The sequence below is a fragment of the Cetorhinus maximus genome, chromosome 22 (assembly GCF_964194155.1).
Source record: "Cetorhinus maximus chromosome 22, sCetMax3.hap1.1, whole genome shotgun sequence".
In the NCBI taxonomy this organism is placed as follows: Eukaryota; Metazoa; Chordata; class Chondrichthyes; order Lamniformes; family Cetorhinidae; genus Cetorhinus; species Cetorhinus maximus.
In genome coordinates, this window is record NC_135900.1 from 38,923,612 (window position 1) to 38,941,905 (window position 18,294).

Consider the following 18,294-nt stretch of genomic DNA (forward strand, 5'->3'; position numbering starts at 1 on the left):
GGTCCTGGCAACACCTATTACTGGGTTCTGGCACTGCTGGGACTGCTAGAGCTGCCGGCCAATCAGATAGACCAGCAGCTCCCGAGGCCAGACTTTCTCCCACTGAGGCCCAAAGTTCCACTCTATTTATGCCCCAACGTGTTACTACTGCGGGGACAGCCTGTATTTAAGTCAGTCGGCTTGAAATTGATTTTTGTAACGGGTTGGGAGGGGTTGAGCAATACTCAGTATCTTTCTGCCACCTGCCAACTCAGATATGCCAAAAAATCAGCAGGTGGCAAGCAGGAAGTCTAGACTGTAGAGTCAGAAAAGATGTTTAACTTGTGCTATATTTATTTTAAATTTTGATTACTTCTCAATTACTTAAGCAACGTGACACGTCAACTGGTAAAAGCATATGGCAATCAAGCCAAACACACTAACTTTTTGTTATCTATATATTGCATGAACTGCCTTGACTGCACAACACAAAATTATCCAAACTATGTACATTGAATATCATAGTATATGCAACAGTAAGGTCTGGACTCAGTAGTTCCTTATGTGCTTTTAACAAGCGTATTTTGCTTTGTAAAGGTTTAAATATCAGGGAAATAAATTCAAATCTAGGAAGGAGATTAGGTGGATCTTTTTCTTACACACTTGGGATAATTGACAATATAAATGGTGCAATAAATAATTTGGAGCATTTCTGCAAATAGAAGGGATTGAGGCGCATGCTAAGCTGGTGCTTAGACATTCTTGAGATCTACTGTGAAAGGTACATCTCAAATAGACAGTTTGAGCCAAAAAGCCGTGTTCTTAAAAATCTTTTATATTTTAGTCTAATTACCTGAACTGCACAGCAGAACCAGGAGACGTGAAAAAACTTGGTGACTGAAGAAGAATAAGCCAACAAGTGATTTGGGCCTACATAGCTAGCAATTAGGTGTCACAGGTTTATCCATTCAGTGTTACTTGACTTGACAATTGTCTGAAATGTTCACCGGATAAGTAATTCACATATCAGTTTGGGAAAATTCTCACATAGGAACAGGACTTTTGAAACAAAAACAGAATTACCTGGAAAAACTCAGCAGGTCTGGCAGCATCGGTGGAGAAGAAAAGAGTCAACGTTTCAAGTCCTCATGACCCTTCAACAGGACTTTTGAGTCTGTTCCTCAAATCAATTATCTGTACCTAAGCTCCATTTGCCTGCCTTTTGTCCATATCCCTTGATACCCGTATTTTCTTTTCAGTTCTTTCATGGGATGTGAATGTAGCTGGCAAGACCAGCATTTGCTGTCCATCCATAATTGCCTCTGAGAAGGTGGTAATGAGCTACTTGAGTGTTAATAGAGCTCCAGTCATCCAGGCAAGTGGACAGTATTCCTTTACACTCTGATTTGTGCCTAGTGGATGGTGGACAGGTTTGAGGAGTCAGGAGGTGAGTTACTTGCCACAAAATTCCCAGCATCTGACCTGCTCTTGTAACTGCAATATTTGTATGGCTGGTCCAGTTACATTTCTGGTCAATGGTAACCCCCAGGATGTTAATGGTGGGAGATTCAGCAATGGCAATGCCATTGAATGTCAGGGTTAGATTCTCTCTTTTTGGAGATGGTCATCGCCTGACACCTTTGTGGCTTTAATGTTACTTGCCACTTATCAGCCCAAGCCTGAATGTTGTCTAAATCTTGCTGACTGTGGGCACGGATTGCTCCAGTATTTGAGGAATCTTGAATGGTATTGAACACTGTGAAATTATCAGTGGACATCTCTACTTCTGATCTTATGATGGAGGAAAGGTCATTGATGAAACAGCTTCATATGGTTGGGCCCTAGGACACTATCCTGAGGAACCTCTGCAGCAATATCCTGAGGCTAAGATGATTGGCCTCCAACAACTACAACCATCTTCCTTTCTATTAATTATGACTCCAACCAATGGAGAATTTTCCCTCTGATTTCCATTGACTTCAATTTTGCTATGCCTCCTTGATGCCACACTCAGTCAAATGCTGCCTCAATATCAATGGCAGTTACTCTCGCCTTGCCTCTGGAATTCAACTTTTTTGTCCATATATGGACCAAGGCTGCAATGAGTTCGGGACTGAGTGGCTCTGACGGAACCCAACTGAGCATTGGTGAGCAAGTTATAGTTGTGTAAGTGCTGCTTGAAAGCACTGTCAATGACACCTTCCATCACTTTGCTGATGATTGAGAATAGACCGATGGGGTGATAATTGGTTGGATTGGGTTTGTTCTGCTTTTTTGTGGACAGGGCGTACCTGGCAATTTTCCACATTGTCAGGTAGATGCAAGTGTTGTAGCTGTACTGCAATAGCTTGGCTGAGGGTGTGACCAGTTCTGGTGCACATGGCTTCAGTATTGCAGCTGGGATATTGTCAGGGCCCAGAGCCTTTGCTGTATCCAATGCCTTCAGCCATTTCTTGACAATGTGGAATGAATAGAAATGGCTGAAGACTGGCATCTGTGATGTGGGGGACCTCAAGAGGAGGCTGGCTTGGATCATTCATTTGGCACCTCTGGCTGAAGATTCTTGCAACTGCTTTAGCCTTGTCTTTTGCACAAACATTCTGGGCTCCCCCATCATTGAGAATGGGAATGTTTGTGAAGTTTCCTCCTCTGGTTAGTTGTTTAATTATCCTCCACTGTTCATGACTAGATGTGTTAGGACTGCAGAGCTTTGACAGAGCTTATGTAACAACAATCTATCAATTTCAGTCTTAACAATTCCAATTGACCAACAACCGCATTTTTTTGCAGGAGAAAGATCCAAATTTTTACTACCCTTTGAAAAGCTGCTTCTTGATTTCACTCTGGAATGGTCTGGATCTAATTTCAATTTTAATGTCCTGGATTCCCATCAGAGGGAACGATTTCTCTTCATCTACCCCATCAAATCCTTTTATTATTTTAAACATCTCGATTAAATCACCCCTCAATCTTCTATACTCAAGAGAACGCAAGCTAAGTTTATGCCACCTGCCCTCATTATTAAACCCTTTAGATTTCATAAGCATTTTAACAGACTATTATGTTTTCTTTGTGGCGTTTTTCTAATACTTGTAATTTACTACCTTACACAGTAATGGATCATGGCAGTTTAAACAACTGTAGTTAAACATTGTAAAATAATAATCTTGCCTTTTATAGACCTTATGGCGATGTTATGCTGCAGAGAAGACCCACAGCTCCACAGCCACCTGGAAGATGTATGTAATGCCTCCGGATTACAGTTCCAAAACATCAGCAACGCCATCCAGCCCATACATGAGGAAACAGGTAATATTTGTTACATTTAAGGTTTCAATTAGCAGTACAATTTATATTTATTTTGAGCCATTACCCTAAATTTGTACTCCAGTTACAACAAATATTTGAAGAAAAAATTATCATGTATTTTATATTACTCCTTCCCTAATACCATGTGGGTGTACCAACACCACATGGATTGCAGCGGTTCAAGAAGGCAGCTCACCACCACCTTTTCAAAGGCAATTAGGGATGGACAATAAATGCTGGCCTAGCCAGTGACACCCATAACCCATGAATGAATAAAAGAAAAACATACTTACTGTTCATATACAGATAACAGCACCAGTTTAGGAAGGCATATGCAAAGTATGAAAATATGTTCCCCTCGAGGTGATAAATTGAGCTTGTGTCACTTTGTTCTGGGAATGAATTCTATGCCCCATGTTTCAGGCTAAAATTCCTGAGGTTGTGGTGCTGTTCAGTAGATTAGAAATTTCTGTCAGCTGGTCGTTGTAGCTAGAACTGGTAGTGAGGAGCAAATTGTGAAGTACAGAGAGCTGCACAAAGCGAAGGAATATGACTGTTCAGGGAGCTTTAAGGGAAAGCTTATTGACTATTTGAAAATAGATGTCATTTTTATATTTCCTGCAAATTTGTTTTTAAGAGTAACAAAGTAATCAGTTATGAAGTTGAAGTGTGTACTAAAATTAAATGGAATTACCCATTTTTAATGTAAAATTCTAACTTTTGTGGACATGAGGTGCACTTGAAAGCGAGGGGACCATTTTATGTATAGAAATTGAAAATTGGCGGCTTACACTGCTTTGCAGTGCAAGTTTATTTACATTAGTTCACAATTTCAGAACTCTCTTCAGTATAATGTCTACATTCTAGTAAAATAGATATGACTGGTAGTAAACTCGTACCCAACATTTATTTGAATTGTAATAAAGAAGTATGTTTGTTTGAACAGCGCTGCATTTCATTCAAACTCACTAGCTAATTGCATTCCTTGGGGATGAAATGGGAGGGGGAAAGTTGAACGTAATGTCTGGTTTGACTAGCTGGAACTTTGAATTTTGTCACCTAACCACCACAGAGTGCATCAACAGCAGTTGGGTAAAAGGCCCACATTCCAGATCATCATGCCTCCTAGCTGCAACAGGTTGCCTGGTGGCTACTGAACCCTAAGGAGAAAAGAAAAGAGGAAGAAAGGCTAGGGAAAAAAAACGTGAAACTCTTTGAGAGTTCACAGCTAGGTCACTTACACATACACATTCCAAACAAGTCAATTGTTAGATCAAAAGAAGATTAATATATGACTTATAGGCCCCAAAAGCCATTAATGCTTTGAAGCTTTTTCCCAAGGGTTTTACTGTTTCAAAACCCATTGTCTTGTGGAATGCAGATGCCTTTCAACACTGTGATGATGGGGAGTTTGAGAAATTGGTTGCATGGCATACGAGTGTCTTTGGACTAGTCAAGTCCATGATTCACTTAAGTCTGAAAGTGGAACTGCAATTGTCTAATAATCTGTTCTTTGTGTAATGTTTATTTAGTCAGAGTTTAAAAAATGTAAAAACCAGAATTATTTTATTAATGTGGAAATTTTACTGATATTTGCATACCATGTCACAGAGAAAGGAGTTGGCTGCCATACTGTCAACTGCATCAAGTACATTGATGAACTTATTTTGTAGACTCAGTCTATAAAAAAGAGGTTTATGTTAAATTTTGAAGTAAATAGTTATTTTAACCTGAAATATGGTCCTGGTGTAAACAGTTAACTTGTGAGAGGCGAACGTATGAAAAATAGATGTAATATTCCAGAAATCTAACTTCCCCCATGATGATGATGGTGCACATTAATGAAAAATATTGAGTGAGCCCTACCCATGATGGAGATTGCAGCATTGTGGGTCGGACCTGCCTTAAGGCAGAGAACTCAAGAAGGAGAAGAGTATAATGGTGGCTATGGAATGCTGTCCACTGGGATATGAATTGGGGGGAGTTTTATGGAGCCCACAAAAGCAGGAAATATGCTATGTGGAGTGATTTGGAGGGATGCAAGACTTCGATCTCCCAATGGTGGTTGAGATGCAGTGATAAAGTCGGTGGCGTGTTTGCAGTGTGTTTAATATTATGTCGACCTATGGCGGGCTCATACTTGTAATACATTTGCTTGCCATGAATACTCATTAACAGGAAACAATTTTCAATAAAGTCCTACCTTCAAGATAAAGTCAGTGGCACATGAGAGTTTCGTGGCACCCGGTTTATGATTGGTTAAAGGTAGCATGCATCTGTCGGCCTTGTGCAGTTACATGTAAGGTCAGCCGTTTTCCTTGTTTAACTCTACAGCACAAGGGAGAGAAGCAGGAGACTCATTTTTATTTATTCTTTCATGGGATGTAGGTGTCGCTGGCTAGGCCAGTATTTATTGCCCTTCCCTAAGTATCCTTGAGATAAATGGACTGTTGCACAGAGGTTCAGACTGGCAAGAGTGAGTCAGTGGTGAGGGGGGGGGGTGGTTTGTGGAATGGGTTGGGGGCAAGGATATTGGAAGAGAGATCCAGGGGAGGACAGAGGGTGGGGTCAGAGGCATGGAGAAAAGTGAAGTCCAAACCCACGACCTCTACCACCTAGAAGGACAAGGGCAGCAGATGCATGGGAACCCCACCACCTTCAAGTTCTCCTCCAAGCTACTCACCATCCTGAATTTGAGTTATATCACCGTTTCTTCACAGTCGCTGGGTCAAAATCCTGGAACTCCCTTCCTAACAGTACTGTGGGTGTTCCTACACCACATGGACTGCAGCAGTTCAAGAAGGCAGCTCACCACCTCCTTCTCAAGGGCAACTAGGGATGGGCAATAAATGCTGGCCCAGCTAGTGTTGTCAACATCCCATGAAAGAATAAACTTCAAAAAAGTGGGAAGGACCTGGCGTCCTGGGTGTGTTGTGTGGTGGGGGGGTGCTGCTGGTGGGGACAGTCAGTCAGGGCAAGAAAATGAATGGCCTAAAGGGTGGTGCAGTACTGTCCAAATGTGTGTTCATCTTAGGGCGTATTGGTTGGCAGCATCCTTACAGGGCTTTGAGTTCAACTTCAACATTTCAATTACTCCTGCTGAGAGTGATCTTGGACAATATCCTTTACAATGCATAGGAGGTAGGGCCACCTGAGTCTACCGGCCATGTCTCACAGAGTGGTGAGTACACAACACTGGACACTAACATGAACATTCAACAAAGAGTGTACAAAGAAACACCACATTGTTTCTTCCACACAAAGGAAAATGTCCCTAACTCCCCTATAACCATGAATACATGCCAACCATGAAGTGTGTCATTCCATTTAGCTCTCTGACTAAGTTAATCTCAACAAATAATGATGATTCACACATGAATAAAGTGAAACCAATGTAATGTGAAATATTTACAAGTGAAACATAGGCCCATAAGTTTCACGCTCCCCAGTGTCGGATTTGGGTGTTACCCCAAAATTGCACTGTGGAATCTCTCTGGTAAGCTCCCAGGTAAGGGTTTGCACAGCAATTGCCCAGAAGTACACACCTCCTCTGGACAGCTGCAGTGTGCTGGGAACACCCCCAAACCCCCTGAGCTCAGACACCCCCAGACCTCCAACTCCCACCCAACTCCTCCAGACCTCAGACCCCGCCCCCCCCACCCGACGACTGACCCAGACCTTGAACCCTCCCTCCACACCGGACCTCGCCCGCCACCACCCCACCCCCGCAAGCTCCCCTGACCTCCGACCAACCTCCGCCTCCAATCAACCTCCACCTCCGACATTGCACTTTGCTCCCCAACCTCTGACCCCCCCACCCTCCGACACCCTCCAGGCCCCCTCCCCGACCTCCGACAGCCCCAGAACTCCGACTCCCACCTACCACCTCCGGACCTTTGACCCCCCCCCCCTTCCATGAACCCCCCTGGACCTTGGTCCCCTCCGGACCTCCAACTGACCTCCTCTCCCAATCTAGGACCCCCCCCCCACCCTGACCTGGGACCCCTGGCCACCCTCTGACCCCCCCACAACCTCCCCAGGACCTCAGACCCCACCCTTGGACCCCCAATCACTTGACCCCCACCCACCCCGGATCTCAGACCGCACCCCACCGCCCCCCCGGCAACAACCCCCATCTCCTGATCCCACTCACTTGCCACTGACCCTCAATAACCCCATGGACCTCCGACTGCTTCCATTCTCAAACTGACCCCCCCCCCCAAACCCCAGACCTCTGACCCCACCCCACCCACTGGGCCTCCGGCTGACCCACCCCACGCAAACCCCCGGACCTCCCCAGACACCCTCAAACCACAAACCCTATCCACTTACCTTAGACACTTACCTTCTCCCTGGCCTGTCAATGTCCCTTGTCCTTTAAACTTACCTACTTCATGGCAGCAAGTGCCGTAAAAAAGGGGCCTGGCCTCCCAGAACCTGTTGGAGTTAGACTTTGCGGGGACCTGCGAGGAGTTTTTTGATGCCGTCCCCAGGCAACTCCAACAAATGGAAAAGGCAATGTAATTTTTAAGACCAGTTAAGTCGGTATTTATTTCTTCTAATTTCAGCAGGCCAGCACTTTCCGACGCTAGTTGGAAGTTACAACCCTTAATTTTGAAAAACACCCACGCCATTTTTGTGCTCTCAAGTCTTATGTTAATAGCAATGGAGTTGGGCAGGGAAGTTCTGGCTGTGACGCAGTCTCCCTGTTTGACCAGGAGACTCTTTAATAAGTAGCCCATAGATGCAACATTGTCAACTGACGGCGGGTTTCATCAATGAAAACCTTCCCCGGCCGCTAAATTGAATGTGTTTTGCATGCACATCGCTGCACTTAGAATTTTAATTATAATCGCGTGGGAACCGGCAAAAAAAGGGAGAGAACAGAAGTGGCTCACAGTTCTGGTTATGACTTCAGGAATGGCATGCTATTGACAAAATCCAGCTCATTTTTTTCTGCAAGTTCCACACTATTCAAAGTAACAGCCTTATCAAGACCAGCAATATATTTGCAAAGTTGATACGGAGCCAAGCCTCATAAAGGGCTAAAGGATGGTGTAACTTTAATTACAAAGTATTTGTTCAAGACAGTTGCATTTGTACTTTGACATATTTCAGCACTTTAATTAATGATGCAGTTTATTACAGTATATCAGTTTTTCAATTCTTACGTGACGCATGTCATAAATATTTACTTATCATATCTGACACATGACTATGTTTTTTTGTTTCAATGTGTAAGCTAAATTCATTGGTCACAATTTAGACAGCTGCTACGCAGGAGCATAAGAATTATGTATTAGAATTTTTTTAACTGAACATGAGACATCTGAAGTATATCTCCAGTAGTTTATCAGTTGTTCCTATACTTTATTTTGGTTAATAGCACTGATTTCTGTTTCTCACTCATAAGAATTGTGTTACAGATGCTTTTGGTAGCCAGAAAATCAGTTAATTTGTTTTAATTTGGTTTAGTTTAGTCTAGTTCCGACAAGAGCAAAGTGCTTGGAGATTTTCCTTGTTTTAGCTGGTGCTTTTTCTTTTCTTCCCATAGACCTTTTGCATTATTCTGTGTCTGAGATAAGGTGTGAAAGGCCTAAGACATATCTGTTTCCAAATATGGTGGAGTGGCCTCATGTAACTCATCTTTGTACTTTTCCCCTATTCATGTGGGGAGTTTATATCCCAGTATTCTGGCGTCAATTTTAACTCACTCCACCTGACAGAAATAGGGTTAGTTCTAAAGTTAAAATTAAGGTGGTCATCATATTGGTACGTTTGTCCTGTGCTGCTACTTTAACTTGGGCCATCCATATGGTGGCAGAGAAACCTACCTGAATCAGGCAGAAGCTTCATTAATAATTGCAAAGAGCATGTGATCAGCATCCCTTCTATAAAATTGGGTAGCGAAGAGGAAGAGGCCACATAAAAGTAAGTGGAATTATTTTTGTGGGGCCAGGATGAGCCCTCCTTGCCATGATTAGCACACCTCTCACCCCTATAACTACCTTTCTGTCAGCTGGCATGGTGTTCAAACCCCCCCAATATACGCCAAACTGAAGCCGGTAAGCTTCAAAGAACTGCAAAGGGATGCATAGCAGCATTTAAATGAGGCCTGGACTTTGTGAAATTTTTTTTTTTTTTTTTTTTGTAAAAATATACTTTATTCATAAAATATCTTCAATCACATTCCAAACCATTTCAAAAACACCATTACAAGGGTACAATCCAGGTTAAACTTTTACAAAATGTATCACCAGGTGCATCAGTACAAACAATATTACAATCCTTTACAGCCTTTCATTTTGAGCTGTACAGCCCGAGGGGCTCTAAACAGTTCCCAGTATCTCGGTGCGCTGTGGCAGAAAGGTCTTAGACAGCGACCCTTCCCCATTGCGCCTTTGCGGCAGCTGCCCCAAGCTTTAGTGCGTCCCTCAGCACGTAGTCCTGGACTTTGGATTGTGCCAGTCCGCAACAATCGGTCGGGGACAACTCTTTGCGCTGGAAGACCAACAAGTTTCGGGCAGACCAAAGCGCGTCTTTCACCGAGTTGATGATCCTCCAGCTGCAGTTGATGTTTGTCTCGGTGTGTGTCCCTGGGAACAGCCCGTAGAGCACAGAGTCCTGTGTCACAGAACTGCTCGGGATGAACCTCGACAGCAACCACTGCATCTCTCTCCAGACTTTCTTTGCGAAGGCACAATCCACAAGGAGGTGAACAACGGTCTCTTCCCCACCACAGCCACCTCGAGGGCAACGTGCAGAGGGGGTGAGACTCCTGGCGTGTAGGAAGGATCTGACGGGGAGGGCCTTTCTCACCACCAGCCAAGCTACGTCTTGGTGCTTGTTGGAAAGTTCTGGCGATGAGGCATTCTGCCAAATGACTTTGACAGTCTGCTCGGGGAACCATCCCACAGGGTCCACCCTCTCCTTTTCCCTCAGGGCCTCTAGGACGTTACGTGCTGACCACTGCCTGATGGACTTGTGGTCAAAGGTGTTTTTCTGCATAAATTTTTCCACCAGGGACAGGTGGTACGGCACGGTCCAACTACTTGGAGCGTTCCGCGGCAGCGTGGCCAGACCCATCCTTCGCAACACCGGGGACAGGTAGAACCTCAGCACGTAGTGACACTTGGTGTTTGCGTACTGAGGGTCTACGCACCGCTTGATGCAGCCACACACAAAGGTGGCCATCAGTATGAGGGCGATGTTGGGCACGTTTTTTCCCCCTTTATCTAGAGGCTTGTACATCGCGTCCCTGCGGACACGATCCATTTTCGACCTCCAGATAAAGCGGAAGATGGCTCGAGTGATCGCCATCGCGCAGGAGTCTGGAATGGGCCAGACCTGCGCCACGTACAGCAACAGCGAGAGTGCCTCACACCTGATGACCAGGTTCTTACCCGCAATGGAGAGGGAGCGTCGCTCCCACATGCCCAGTTTCCTTTTCACCATAGCCACTCGCTCCTTCCAGTTTCTAACGCATGCCCCGGTCCCTCCGAACCATATCCCCAGCACCTTCAGGCCGTCAGCCCTGACAGTGAAGGGGACAAAGGATCGGTCAGCCCAGTTCCCAAAGAACATGGCCTCGCTCTTCCCACGATTTACCTTGGCTCCCGAGGCCAGTTCGAACTGGTCGCAGATGTGCATCAGTCTGCGCACCGACAGCGGATCCGAGCAGAAGACGGCGACGTCGTCCATGTACAGGGAGGCTTTTACCTGAGTGCCTCCACTGCCTGGGATCGTCACTCCTCTTATGCCCGGATCCTTCCTGATGGACTCGGCAAAGGGTTCTATGCAACACACGAAAAGGACAGGCGAGAGAGGACAGCCCTGCCTGACTCCAGATTTAATCGGAAAGCTATCTGTTTCCCACCCATTGATTGAGACTGCGCTACTGATGTTAGTGTAGAGCAGTTGGATCCAATTTCGAATTCCCTCCCCAAACCCCATTTTGGAGAGCACATCCCCCATGTAGGTGTGCGATATTCTGTCAAAGGCCTTCTCCTGATCCAAGCTGATGAGGCAGGTATCCACACCCCTGTCCTGTACATAGGCAATCGTATCCCTGAGCAGCGCCAGGCTGTCAGAGATCTTCCTGCCTGGCACAGAGCAGGTCTGGTCAGGGTGAATCACCAATTCCAGAGCGGATTTGACCCGATTGGCGATGACCTTGGACAGAATCTTATAGTCCACATTCAACAGTGAAATGGGTCGCCAATTTCTAATTTCCTCCCTTTCCCCCTTGTGCTTGTAGATGAGGGTGATGATGCCTTTCCTCATGGATTCTGACATACTGCCGGCCAGGAGCATACTCTCGTACACTCCTAGCAGGTCTGGGCCAATCAAGTCCCACAGAGCCGAATACAACTCCGCCGGCAAGCCGTCGCTTCCGGGAGTTTTACTCTTCTCGAAGGACTCAAGGGCCTTAGTCAGTTCGTCAGGAGTTAGCGGTTTCTCCAGGCTCTCCCGCGTACTGTCGTCTAAGACCTCCGTGATAGAGGACAGGAAGGACTGGGAGGCCGTTCTGTCCGTGGGCTTCACGTCATACAATCCGGCATAAAAGGATTTGCTGATCCTCAGAATGTCGGACCGTGATGACTTTACTGAGCCGTCTTCTTCCTTCAGGCTGCTGATCACAGAGCTCTCTCTGTGTACCTTTTGGACTTTGTGAAATAGCCAGCAGGAAGAGGGAGGCAATGGTGCAATCAACCAATCAGGTGCCCGGAATGTAAGATCTACCCATCTGTGTCTGCTCCTGACAAACTCATTGTACTGGGAATCACAAATGCAAACTTACATTTCAGATCTTTAAAACTTTTAAGGAAAAGCCTTGCTTTGAGCTGGTGGCACTAACTGGAGTTCACTTTTATCTGTTGCCAAGCTATTGCTAATTTTTTTCTAATTATTTAAATTAGACAGTTTAAAATCGAGGATGCTAAATTCTCATTGAATACCATTTTTCCAATAATTTCGCTTACCTTCAAAGGAGATTTCTTCTTTACCTTTTTGTGGCATGTTTGATCATGTGCTTGCCATTTAAATTGGTAGAAAAAATATGCTAAGTTCATCCAAAGTTGCAAACAATTGTCAGCACCAAGCTATATCCAAAAGTGCACTGGATCAGCAGTTGGTGCTGACAACAATGAAATACTTACACTTTTGTGGCTGTACAAATGTTGCCCTTTAATAAAGTAAATACTTTTCAAATAGCAGTTCTCATGATGATAGAAAATGTTGTTCCTTTTCCTAGAATTGTATTCACCAGCTTTTTTCCCTTAATACTTCTCTTTGATCTATAGGTGAAGAAATATAAGAGAAAATGCAAAATGGGACGAGATAATGAGACAGCATTCATGATGAATATTGGAGAAAATGCACTATCAGTACCACAGATAACCTATGACCATATTGATGAAAAAGATGACAAGAAAGAGGTCACCTTTTTTATTGATGAGCCAGCAGGTATTTTTTTTGTATCCTATATAGTGTATTAAAATACCATCTTGGTAATTCATCTTGAAAGTTCCACCAATACTAGCTGTGCCAATGATATGTTGTCACAGCACAAACTGGGTTAAAACCCAAGTTCACTCATTGAAGATGACCACTTTGTTTTGGCATGTAAGAATGAGAGAAACGTTCTTATGCCTGAGTCAGACAACTCAAGGCAGTGGGGGAGGGGATCAAACCAATCAATGCAAAATCTAGCACCTCATGGCTTTGTTTGAATATATTATTGATTGGCAACTCAACTTAATTTTGAAATATATGCATAAATTTCATTTGTCCTGTTAAAATTTTAAAAGTACATCTCAACCAGTATTGTTCCAGCTGAGTTGTCCATATGAAGCTATCAGAGACATTGAGGTCAGAAAAACTCCATAGAAGCTCAGCAGTGAATTGTTATGTTACTGTTCAGGGGTCTTGTACCAGATCTAGTTCATAATGCAGTTTAGCACAACAGTTACAGCTGCTTGTTTTCGCTCTTTATGGAGGGATAGTAAAGTCTTTAACTACCATAAATCTAGTGCATCTGTGTTTTTAGTCACTTATCCATTCAGTTTTGAAAAATCTGTTTAACAGTTTATACCCTAAGGCATGGTTTAGTGGAATGTTTGTTCTATCACCTTCAAAAGTAGAGGGCATATGATAAAGCCATAGGCTGAAATGCAGTGACTAGGATATAAAACATGGAGCTGCATGTGCCTTTTCCAGGTGGGATTTAAAGGTGGTGCAGGACCTCTTCTCATCCTTCTATATCTGCTCTAGCCTTAATCTATTTTTTTGAATTGGGGTTACTACATATGCATGGAGTGCTTTAGGTAAGGTAAGGCTAAGCGAATAAACTGATATGCAACAGAATAAATTGCAAGAGATCTTTCAGCAGGAAAACATATCCCAAAAAAAAGACATTGAACAAGACTCTTCAAGTATCTCCACCTTGTGGTGGCCTCCTGTCTCTCCATTGTGGGGATTTAAGGGTCTCTGGCATAGCAAGGGTTAATGTGGTACTGGGAAACAGTACCACCCCCAGTGTGATGTAAAAAGACACATGACCTGAGACTAGAGTGTGCTGTGGACTGGACAGAGACCTGTGTAGAAGCAAGCATGGAGTTAACTCATAGCTTGGGCTATACTTTGTGTATACGTACATAGTTATGTGTTATCAATAAACACATAATGTTCAACCATACAAGATAGAAAACCTCTTCGTGAGAGCTGCCGAACATACATCATAAAGGCAGAATTGGAAACAGAAAATCAGAACAGAAAAAAAATACTTCACTGTGTAGCTGAGGACTCCACAAGATCCCGTGGGGGTCTATGGTGAATGCCCACAGAGTGCAGAATCAAATCACCCGGAATCAAACGGGTGAGCAAAAAATTCAGTTCTAAGCCAGGACTAGTTTAAAAAAGCTTCAGTGCTGTAAAAAAAAGTCAGAGCAGCCTGTTTCCAAAAGCAACATGGCCAGCCTGGACTTAGAATCATTGATTGTTCAAAATGCCTGCAGGGTCCAGAAAAATTTAGACCACAAGCTTTTTGGCCACAGAGGAAAGAGTATACATGCATACAGGATAGAAGTGCTGAAATTCAAAGCTACAAAGGAACAATTCTAGTAGAATTTCTAACAAAAAGAATGCTGCAGATTGAAAGCAGAGGAATGGAAGAAACACAGACTGTGTGTAAAGATTCTGTGTAAGCATAAATCAGATAACAATAATTCCAATGTGCTCTTGCACTGTTGGGGCGAAAATGCATATCAGCTGTAACACGGTAATTGAGATTTGATTTGCTTTATAATTCTGCACAGAATAATTTCACAATGTCCAATCTGATTCCAAATTTTGAAGAACAAGATGACCCAGGTGGATTCCTAAGGGCTTACTTTGAATTATTAGTATACCACCAGAGTTGGAAGAGCTTTAAGCTGAGACTCTTATATTGTCACTCAGCAGAAAGGCCTTTGCTGCATTTTCTCAAGTGATCCAATGGACAGTACAAACTATAGACAATACAAAATAATAAAAATGTGCATGAATTTTCATATGTGAGATGGCAATGGAAAAGATGTGTGCAAGATATTACACAAGAGTTGCCTGATTCAGTTTATTTGAATTACCATTGGGTAATGATTGCCCTAAAACAGATGTAACCTGCTGGCATGCATAGAAATTAGAGTGCCGCCTTTAATAAGATAACTTTGCTTGAGCACTGCAGCCAGGGACTGGGAGACATGCAGGTAAGGAAGGAACTGTGCTTGGCTTACTCTCTTGATTCTTGGCTAACTTCACTGCATTTCTCATCGATCATTTTTTGATAGTTTTCAAGAATGTTGACTATAGGAGCAGCTAGCCAAACAAGACAGCAGGGCATGGCATATTGTCACAGAAGAAGATGCCATAACTTCACAGACTCTAACCTGAGTGCCCTCCTTGAGGAAATTGAAAAGATGCAGACTGCTAAGTATCCTTGGCAGAAAAATTGCTAAAAATTCATACTACCTAGAGGGAAATCAAGAACGGGATTTTCCCTTAATTGCACTCAGTGCGGTAGCGAGCATAAAACTCCATATTTTTTCTGCTGGCTGCAATGGCAGGTTTTCAGGCCTTACCATCCGCTTTCCGCCACATTAATTATGCAGGCTCAGGAAACATGCAGTATCGCTGGCGGGTGGCCTCTTAATTGCCCACCACACTGTGACCTCACCTCTTCCTCATTCTGGAAATTGTAGCCGCATGCACAATTCTCAATGCCTGCAGCCCAGGACTGCTTCAATCAAGTTATGACCCCAAAAGCCAAGAAGATGGCTGCACCAAAGTTCAGTGACGCCTCATTGGAATGCCTTTTGGACAATATTGAGGCCTGCTACAATGTCCTATACCCCAACTCTGTCTACCAAACTCACCACAAGGGCTTGAGAGGTGCTGGCAGCAGTGGTCAGTGCCAACGCTGTGCAGAAGAGGGCAGCCACCCAGTGTAGAAAGAGGATGAGTGATCTCATCCGTGCTGCCAGGGTAAGTCAACCATCTCATCACTCTCAACTCACACACTCACAAGCCCATCAGACAATCACAGGGATCTCACTCACCGTCAGCTCCAAGGACATCCCACTCACTCTCTCACACACACCTTCATCTCCTCTGCAGATCGTGCCCTCATCTTATCCATGGAGCACTCGCTACCCACACATGTCGGGTATCCTTTTCATCTGCCCTGGCATGTGCCTTGCTCACACTCTCTCCATCTGTCTTTATGCAGGAGAAGATCGGGTACAATTGCAGGGAGAGGTCCCAGACCAGGGGTGGAGTGCAGGAACTCAAGGTCCTAATGGACTTCAAGAACAGAGCCATCGAGCTGGCTGGAGAGGACGTGGACCATGCCTGCGGCAATGGTGGGGTCGGTGGCAAACACCCACCTGGGGATCCTGCTCCAGATCATCCATCAGTCCACGCTACTGTGAGTGCAATCCCCTGTTTTATCCTCAGCTGCCCTGCACTAATTATCCGAGGGCACTTTAGATGAGGAATCAGAACACAGCAGCCTTGAAGACCCATCTCAGTGCTCATGCACACCCTCCACCACTGTAGAGACTCACACCTCATTGGGACCTAGATCTAGAGCAGGTTGGGGTTCACAATCTGGTGAGCACAAGACACAACTTGGTCCGCATCAGGTGGAGGCAGGGACATCCGAGGTCGCTGGCACTTGGAGGACCGCTGGAGTCCATGATTCAGCTGAGTCCGTGTCAGATGATGAGCCTCTGGACTCGGTCCTAAATCAGTTACTGGAGCTGCAAAGACAATATCAGGAATGGATGTCAGCTGCATTCCTCAGATTGCAATAGACGAAGGAGAGTCCATCTACCTTCAGTCTGAGGTGATCGCGCCATCATGCCAATACACCAAGGCCAACGCTGGTCAGATGGCAGCCGCTATGGAGACCTTGGTCCAGGACATCAGTCCTGCACTGCTGCAGGAGCTGCCCTTCATTGGTGGGATCCATCAGCATCAATGCGAGAGGAACGCAAAGCACCTCGATCTCATTCCAGCTGTCCCTTCCCCTTGAGGAGTCAGCCAGGCGCCCTCAGGCACCCATAGGGAGGAGGATCAGCAACTGGACAGCCCGGGGCCATCCATTCAGGTGACTGAAGGAGTGTCTGGCCAATCCTAATCCCCTCTTCCTGTGACCCCAAAACCTCCAACTCCATAGGTCGAGGAGGGTGCACCTGCTGTACAGCAGGAGACCCAAAGCAGGCTGGGGCCTTCCAGGCCTTGGCCCTCCAGAGGATGCCTGCCGAAGTCATCACAGACAACAGGGCATAGCAGTTAGCAGGCTGCCTCCACCTCCGCTGTGGATGTCGGGGATGCACCCAGATGCGGCTGTAGAATTAGGGAACAGTGCACAGGTGTTCACAACATGTCTGTAATGCTCACAACTGTAAATAGAATCGAGATTCCACACCTCTTATGTACGCCTCCTTGTTATGATGAGCTGTGTTGCAGTCACTCAGGTGACACACCATGGGTCCCTCCCCCACTTGTCGTACATGTCGCTATCATGGACCTCTCATCAAAGTAGTGTGCTTCCATATCACCACAGTGTGTGCCCCTTTTGCACATCATTCGTGACATCAGTGATGTCTCGACCTTAATGTTAAGTGCACTTGTGAAATGAACCTCATTCACATGCTTTGCAGGGTCATGTCATGTTTATTCTTGGCTGTGTAAGATTGAGGTAGAGGTGTTCCCTTGTCTCGTCTGCATTCTTGAAAGATGAAGGTGTAGTCTATAAGGAGAGATGTGTTCACGCATGGAGAAGGGTCATATATTGTGCAACTCATTGTGCTCTCTGTCTCTTAGCAGGGTTTTCATGCTATGAGCCTGTACTTAGAGCTCGTGTGTGCTGTTGTCAGCCAACTGCATTTTCGACTTTCTGAGTGTACATCTGCTAAGCTCAGGAATAAGTGGCCACTTCAAGGTGATGAAGCTCAGTCCCTCTCAGCCACATTATTGTCCTGGCACTTGAACATCCAACCTTATCAATGAGAAAGAGACAAGATTAGTCTCCAAAGGTCCCCTTTCTGTCAGTGTCTATTCAGTGAATGTGGGTTCAAGGATTTGTTCCCGTGTCGAGAGTCCTCACGCCTGAAATGATGGCCAGAGCAGCATGCGTATCAAGGTCGCCCCCCGCACCCTCCTACCACCAGTATGACTGGCTGCTATGACATTGCTTTGACCAGGCACTTGGATGTGCTGCTTTCAGCCCAGGCACTGGGAGCCTCATTCACTGCACTCTGATACCACACTCTTGGGAATAAACATGAGGCTAAATGTTCCCTCAGGAAATGAGATTATTTGAGGGGGGCCTGAGGCTTCTCTTCAGTGAACCATCTAAAACCAACTTTCTAACAGGCTTCTGGAGCTTGTCCATTCGCTCAGTTGCTATGGAGTTCGTTATTACTCTGGGGAATTTCCAAGCTGCAAACATAGGGTTAAAAAAAG

At 45.0% G+C, this 18,294-nt stretch overlaps 1 protein-coding gene across 1 annotated transcript in view; it reads left to right on the forward strand.

The window, feature by feature from the left end:
* kcnq1.2 (potassium voltage-gated channel, KQT-like subfamily, member 1.2) overlaps window positions 1–18,294 on the forward strand; it is an 877,535-nt gene that overhangs the window by 199,181 nt on the left and 660,060 nt on the right. The window contains exons 9-10 of the mRNA XM_078568568.1: window positions 3,160–3,288; window positions 12,591–12,753. Of these exons, the coding sequence (XP_078424694.1) occupies window positions 3,160–3,288; window positions 12,591–12,753 (292 nt within the window). The remainder of the gene's footprint in view (window positions 1–3,159; window positions 3,289–12,590; window positions 12,754–18,294) is intronic.